Source organism: Temnothorax curvispinosus, unplaced genomic scaffold, assembly GCF_003070985.1.
Source record: "Temnothorax curvispinosus isolate PA1 unplaced genomic scaffold, ASM307098v1 QBEX01017447.1, whole genome shotgun sequence".
Taxonomy (NCBI): Eukaryota; Metazoa; Arthropoda; class Insecta; order Hymenoptera; family Formicidae; genus Temnothorax; species Temnothorax curvispinosus.
In genome coordinates this window covers 1-8,235 of record NW_020227227.1, presented here as the reverse complement: position 1 = coordinate 8,235, position 8,235 = coordinate 1, and the positions used below count along the sequence as shown (strand labels likewise).

The window sequence follows — 8,235 nt, the reverse complement described above, 5'->3', positions numbered from 1 at the left end:
GTCAGAACAACCTGGAACAACTTTCAAAAATATGAATTTCAAAAAAAAGGGGGGCTAACTTCATACACTCCCAAGACGGCGGTGTCCAAAAGCACCGTGAGTGTATGGTGATTCGACGGTGCACGATGAGTCGTAAGGGACCCGGGACGGGGTGAGTGTGTAAGACTCGACCTCGAACTACAATTACACGGATATTATCACATTCGATTACACATATTGTTGCCGCGAACGTGCCTATGCGACGAACGGGCGAGAGACATTACGCGTGGCGAAGGGCGCGCGATTATGTCTCGAGGTAATGCTCGCTTAGTGTCCGCCTGTATTCTCCTGTATGTGTTTAGTTTGATCTATGAAATTGTTGCAGATCAAAGACCTGCCCACAGTGTTGGGTCAGGACCACAGAAGAAACTACCCACCAAATATACTTTAATTTTCCAAGCGGCGCTATCGGAGAAAAAGCTGCATTAAAAAATAAAAATGACAGCTTGACTCTTGAACTAAAGTTGCGAGATGAAATTATCAAGAAAATGGAAAAGAAAGAAAAACAAATGAAGACGAAGATGGTCTCCTACGAAAAACTAATAAAAGAATTTCACAAAACAATTACAAACATGCGTCGAAAACATCGATCGGAGCTGAAGGATTGCAAAAAAAAGATCGAACGTCTAAAAAACGTTATGGAAATGATAATCTGCGCGATTAATAAAATCGCAAAATTTAATACGGAAGAAAAAATGTATGAAACTCCTGCGGTAGCATCAAGTTTATCAACATTGATCAAACACATTGGAAATATCCTCGTTACTGAATGTATAAAAAAAGAAGACGAAAAAAAAAAGAAACAAGTCAAAGATTTTTTAAAACTACTAATTGTCGACATCGGAACAAGTATTAATACAACTGTCTTAGAAACACAGTCGGCTCGCAAAAGGCACAAAAAAGTTAACTTTCCATCAGTAGAAGATATTCAGAAATTGTACAAACATTTAGAAAAAAAAACGACCTGAAGCGTTTGAGGCATTACACCAATCGTTCTCTTATTGCCACTGGATTTCTTTGGCTGAAGCAACATTAGCGCGGTAAATGATGCGCGAAAGTTTTATTTATAGTTTTATTTTACATATTTTCCAACTTTTTTAATATCCTATATCAAAAGTCTTTCAGATTAAATTAGATGCATTGAATATTCTTAAAAGAGACATTTCTGGGAAAAAATATTGAATAAAGAAGTTTCAACATTTTTAGATTTACCCATAAACATTGTAAAAGAAAGTAAAACCGATAAAAAAAAATTTTTTGGCATCGTGAAAAAAGATTAGAAAGCAAGCTAGCAGAGCGCTCGAAAAGACAACCATGTTACACAGGTAAGGAGACGCTTCTCTTTAAGGCTCCTTATACAATTTTATAGTATTCGTACTAATACTAAATCTTTTGAAAAATATGTAGTGTACCTCTGGAAGAAAACTAGTGAATTAATGTATTTCTTCTGAAAGACAAAAATATTCCAACTGTAGTCAGATGGACTCGAACCCGAGTCCTCGCAGTTATGAGTCACCTTTGCCACTAGACCACACTGCTTCCCTACGAAGACGAAATGTTGAAAAATACTGTTAAATTATCAACAATCCATAAACAATTTATTTTTAAAAAAAGAAAAAAAGAAAAAGAAAGTAAACTTGAAAAGAGAGAAAAAAGATTTCTATTTTCCATTTCTAAGATCAAGATGTCCATACAACTTTTTCCAATCATACTAGACAAACATCAGATTTATTTAAAGATATTTAAATGTAAAGTGTATTGGTAACAATGCAATAATATAATTAATAACCTATCGTATGAAAAAGGATGGAAATCGGCTGGCTAATAGAAAATACCTAGTCCCTTGGGTAATGTCTCGATTGCGCAGCTACCCTCTTGACAAAGAAATTATTAGAGAAAATGAGAAGCAACTAACGTACTTCGTTCCCGTGGCTGACATCAGAATTTTGTATATTTCATTTCCCGTATCTGACATGCGTGACCCATTTTTGCTTCAACAACAAATCTGTTGTCACATATAACAAGATCAAGTCGAATATGATTACATAAAAATATGATCATATCACGCCAAATTTCGGATCTGATTACATATAATTATATAAAATTCATATAAATTCTAGATCTTTTCATATCTAATTTAGAACCTTTCATATTTAATAATATATTTTAAATCTGATATTATACCTATTTTTTTTCTCGGGTATTTCGAAATATAATATTCGAAATATATATTATTATACATATAAACTATAATTTCATTAATATTTATACGTTTAGCGTTTAAAAATTATAACTTCAATGTTGCTTTCAAATATTATTAAATAATCTTGCATGGAACGCGTGATTCCGTGATATCCCTCCTCCACCTGCTGTGTCGGAAATGATCGGAAACAAATAAAAAAAATTTTTCGGAATAGTTTTGATCTACCACACAAACTGTATTTACGGATAAATAGTAAACATAAAGTATACGGCTTCGTATAATATAGCAACAAATGGTCAGGCTGAACGTTTTATACAAATGCTTAAACAAGTTTTACGTCGTATAAACTGTGATTCCTTAAATGTCGATTTAGCATTAAATAACGGAAATTATTGTAATTTAAAAATAAATCAGTTCTTATATAAATTACGTACCAAGAACCGCGTTGTTACTCTCATAGCCAAATCACTATATTGATTTTGTATTATCATGAGTCTTAAAGAATTTTAGCATTAAATAAGTTATTATTACAGTATAGAACAATGCCATATGCAATAACAAATATGTCTCCTGCGAAAATATTCTCAACAGAAAACTATGCACTAGATTAGATGTAATGTTACCTACCATATAAAATAAAACTGTCAGAAGCTTTCGGTTGATTGACTACATTTTTCTCGCTTTCGAACAACGAAAAGTGTTAAATTTAATAACTTCTGACTGAGTTAATTCCTTTTGTGTTTCGAAAAAAACTAGCATAATAAATCCAAACTCTTAGTAATACAAACACGTTAAGTACAAATTTCTCGTGCGTAGAGAGAGTAGCGTGTAGGAATTATTCGAAAGATGAAAAATGGAAATTTGATAGAATTACAGATCGATTGAGAAAGTTGCATTATAAGATGTCGTTCGATGATGGCTGTTCCTGGATAAGACATGTAAGTCAAATGCGTTCCATAGAAAGTAAACACTCCTGTAGAGTCGCAAACTAATTATTATTACTAGAGTTTTAAATCGCATAAACAAAATAAACAAGACGATGTTTTCAAGAGACATGCCGAACAATCTCGAAACAAAACACAAATTAATATCCGCGTTTCTCTACAGACAGAACCTAATCATCTTTTTGATCAAGCGCAACATACACCACGACGCTCTGTTAGAGTACGAACATTTTAGTCGTTAGAAAACGACCTGATTAATTATCAATGTATGCAGTGAAATAACTTTTTTCTTAAAAAAGGGTAGATGTGTGTTCATATTACGCGCGCTCTACTGGATTAGACGCTCTAAGATAAGACGCGATGAAGTAACTAGATAGACAAAGTACTGCAATCACAGACATCTATATTATACATCCATGGACAACGATTCGTCTCATACACGGACCTTATAGCGAGCCTTATAGATATAGACTGGCAACTGCCTACGGTTTATTATAACGTATGGAGAAAGTTAGAGAAAGAACCATCATCTCTTTTTTTTCTTTCTGAAGAGATGTCCACACCTATCCATACGTGTCCCTGATCTTCCAATACACTGCCACTGAGCCCTGACCCACAACCGATATCCAAATGCAAGCAGCTCTGATCTTCAGGTAGCACAAGAAGTTCTATAGCACGTTCACACATCTGTACTTGAATTTCTATTATACGAGAGCTGCAAAAACATGGATTTTATTATGAAGATACAGTAAATATCTAGGTAATTCGTATAAAAATTTCATATAGACATACCCATCTCTCTACAACTAATTTTGCATGTGAATATCTTAATGGGGACAAAAAAATGATTTGAAAATATTCTTTATCAATTCTTTTACAGACTGCGGAGAGAGTATTACAAGATACATGTGGTGCAACAATAAAAGTGAAGTTTTATAAAAATGCACCTATCGAATCCTACAAATACAAATATCCTAAGAAGCTTTGCGAGCAAGGAAGTTATGGTGCTAAAATATTTTATTTCTTAGCCAAACATATGGATGGAGATATCAACAATAACGTAAAATACCAGTGGTTGGATCAGTAAGAAAAAGTATTACCTACTGGAGTACAACAGAGTATTTCACAATTTATGTTTACGTAAAGAATATAAAATAAAATATAAAATATTGAACTCATTCTTTGATCTCTTATTAATATTGTCTATTATTACCGTAATATTAACATTATAAAGGACTCCTAATATCCTTTTTAAAGGAAAATATTCCGACGATTATTAAAATTTCATGTTTGATATTTTTTAACAAAAAAATTTTTTGTTACTAAAGAAAATATTTTATGCATATATTATTTTTAAGTAGTAGATTGATTTTGTAGAAACAGACAAAAATTAATTAGATCAATTTTATCAATTTTTTTATTTATAATATAAAAAAATTATTAAAATAGTGTTTTTTATATTATATATTAACGAAGTATATCTTACAATTAGAATCTCCCGGGTCTCTTTCGTCCAGTATATTTGGAGTCATCTCTAACTTCTTTTCCTTGCCGGCGCCGCCTTTCTTTTTTTAAAATCCAGTCCCTACTTTTCTTCAATGATTTACCCTTGGCTTTCTTTATGTATTCCCTATGTACAAAAAAATTATCACAATTTTTGGAAGGTGAAATAGAGAAATATTTAAAATAATTGTAAATTATAAAATAATAGATATAACGGACAACGAGAGGATCAAACCTTCTTGAATTAGCGACGGTTTGTCTATCTTCGTTCTCTACGCCTAGTGCCTTTGGAAGCGGAGCAGCTCCGGTCATTAAAACCAAGACCATTTTCTTTGCTTTTGCGCTATTCAGAAAATCGACAACTACACCGCCATAAAAGCCAGTTTTTGTGACTTGTGCCGTGATTAATTCAACAACCTGTTCACCGTTCTCTGGATAGAATTGTAACACTGCTCTTGCGCTTCTTGACAGACATGCATACAACGTTGATAAGAAACGATATAAACGTTTTGTAGGATTGTGCAAAGTTTTGCTTGCATAGCACAACCACAAGCGCAGAAATACTGACAGCCCCATCAAACGTACCAGCTTTAAATGGCAATCCTTGACCTATATCTCCCAAAATTAAGTCACCATCTAATTCTCTTTCATCAACAGCTACGTCTAAAAATAAAATAATGTATTAATATGATATTATGGCTACGGTCAACGTGACACTACAAATGCTTCGAAGCATTCCTCTTCTCTTTTCTTTCAATGAAGAAAGAAGGAGAAGAAGAACGCTCCAGAGCATTTGTATCACGTTGACCGTAGCCTATATATCAAACATTTGTTTTTTTCGACTGAACTCGTTGCACTAGTTCAGGCACTGGAACTGCAGCAGTACAGGCAAGGACAGCACAAATTTTCATGAGTGCAAGAACACTGTAACAGTAAAAGGAACACAATAGTGCAGAATTCAATACAATGGCGCACGTTGTAGATGATAGAATTGTAGAGTTAGAACTTGCGTCTTCAGATGAAGAAGATTTTTATTTATTACCACCATTACCACCAATTCTGAATGAAGATAATGTTGAAGAAGGTAATACGAAATTTATAACAAATTTATTACGAACAAAATAAAAATCTTAAAAAAATGTAGGTAATCTAACCTCCAACCTGAATTATATTTTATATTTAGATTACAATGAATTGCAAATATTTCATCCAATTCTTGGAATGATTCAACGAATAGAACACGTAAGAATACATAATTATGTAGAAAACGTTATTCGAAATTATAACAACATTGATTTTATTATGCACTTCCGTTTATCAAGAGAAGTAGCATACCATTTAATAGACCAATTCCATGTATCTGAGATATTTACTTCTTTACAAGGTACGGGTATATTAAAAAATTGTTTTTATTTAATAATCTTTTAAAAAGAGAATACGATCATAACGCATATATTACTTTTACAGAAGGAGGACGTTTAAAAGTAACTGCAGAAAAACACATTTTATGTTATCTATGCTTTGTAGGCCATGAAAGTGCCGGTTATCGCGATGTGGCTGATCGATTTGGGATAACTATTAGCGTTTTACATAAAATTATTACTAGAGTAACTGATTTCATTATGTCTTTAGCACCCAATATTATTCGATATCCAACTGCAGATGAAAAAGAAGAAACAGCTTTTTATTATCGCTATGAGAAAGAGTTTCCTGGTGTAATCGGTATTTTATTATTTCAATCGATATTTACATTTCTGTTCATATTTATATTGATATTTCTATTGATTTTGTTTCATTCTGTTTGATATCTGTTTTTTTAATTTTTTTTAGGTGCTATAGACGGTTCTCATATTAGAGTAGATAAACCTATAGAAGATCCTAACTCGTATATTAATAGGAAACAATATTTTTCGTTGCATCTTCAAGGCGTAGTCAATCACAACATGAAATTTATTGATGTATTCGTCGGATATCTTGGTAGCGTTCATGACGCAAGGGTATTTAGAAACTCACCAATTCGTAATGATCTTCGTGAACTTTGCGGAGGTTAGTTACAAAGTACATTAAATAAAACGTGATTAAAATTATAAGAACGATTGACAGCTAAGTTATTAATTGAAATGTTATTAATCTTTTTTTAGATAATTACTACCTATTAGGGGACAGTGCGTATCCCTGCCTAAAACAATTAATTGTCCCATACAGAGATAATGGGCATTTAACACGTGCACAAAGAAATTTTAACCAAAAATTGAGTTCTTGTCGCGTAGTTATAGAGAACGCTTTTGGTTGTCTGAAACAACGGTTTAGGCAATTATATCATTTTAAGTTACGCGATATAATAAGAATGGTCCGCATTATACACGCCTGTTGTGTACTTCATAATATGGCGAACGCAAGAGAAGTAGAATATTTTGAAGCACCTATGGAGGATGAATATCCAGATATTGAAGTGCAAGGTCAGCATATTGAACAGCGCATTAATGAAATACCAAGAGAAAATGAAACTGGAATACATATTCGCGACGAAATATGCCGCCAATTGAATATTTAATAAACAAGTAAACATAATAAAAAATGCATTATTATATTTCAAATATTTTGTAACCAACTTTTATCTGTACATATTTTTTACATTTGTAAATTATAAGGAAAATAAAATTTAAAAAAACGTAAATTTTACTTAAACATAATAAACTCCGTCCTGACTCGGATTCATTCGCGAATCGATGGTGGATCAAACCAATTTAGAGTTTTGTGTTAATTAATTCTAGCTAGCCACACTTGTTTTTGAATGCTTAATTCGTCATGATCTAGTCCCGTGAGACCGCTCGACTTTATCGCATTGTCATTTTCTAATTAATGTTCTTAAACTTGTAATGTGTTATGTTATGTGTGAAAACTAGAAAATCGAATAACGGTTAAATTAAATAATCGTTTCCACGGTGGCAGACTGCGCGCTTACTCGCCCAATTGAAAACCTGTTCTAGGATATTTATCTTATTTTCGTATTAATAAAATTTATCGCGCGCTCACGCATCAACCGAAATAATTTTGGTTTTACAATCGCCGGTTACATTCTATAAATAAACGTAGCCTTTTTTCTCTTTCTTTCCCTCGCCAAAATATATTTTTTACATTTGTAAATTATAAGGAAAATAAAATTTAAAAAAACGTAAATATTACTTAAACATAATAAACAAAACAAACAGTAATTTATATATCTTTCTTTCTTCCTTTGGTTTCTTTATTTTCTTTGGTTTAAATCCTATTTCTATTTGTCTGTTTATAAGTTCTGTTTTGTCTGTTTATAAGTTCCTTTAAAAGCATATTTTTTTCTTTTCTTAATTTATTTGAAGTTTCTAATTGTTCTTGTATTTTCTTCAAAAATTGCTCGTAACTAATTCTCATTTCTTTGTACTCTGTAAGTATTTGCCTTTGTATTTCTAATTTATTTTCTTTTTCTTGCGGAGCATCATTTATAAACTTTTCAACAGTTTCTTGACACTTTTCTACTATTCGTGCAGTACTCCCAATTTTTTTTCG

General features: G+C 32.2%; 1 protein-coding gene and 1 pseudogene across 1 annotated transcript; one reads left to right on the top strand and one right to left on the bottom strand.

Annotated features, from left to right (window-relative positions):
• Positions 1-3,685: 3,685 nt before the first annotated feature.
• On the bottom strand, positions 3,686-5,362 carry LOC112467502 (annotated as a pseudogene).
• Positions 5,363-5,541: 179 nt separating this feature from the next.
• LOC112467501 (putative nuclease HARBI1) lies at positions 5,542-7,243 on the top strand. Its single transcript, XM_025036152.1, has 5 exons — positions 5,542-5,773; positions 5,873-6,073; positions 6,157-6,411; positions 6,520-6,735; positions 6,831-7,243. Exons 1-5 carry the CDS (start codon positions 5,656-5,658, stop codon positions 7,241-7,243), a joined length of 1,203 nt encoding a protein of 400 aa, XP_024891920.1. The 5' UTR covers positions 5,542-5,655.
• The last annotated feature ends 992 nt before the right edge of the window (positions 7,244-8,235 follow it).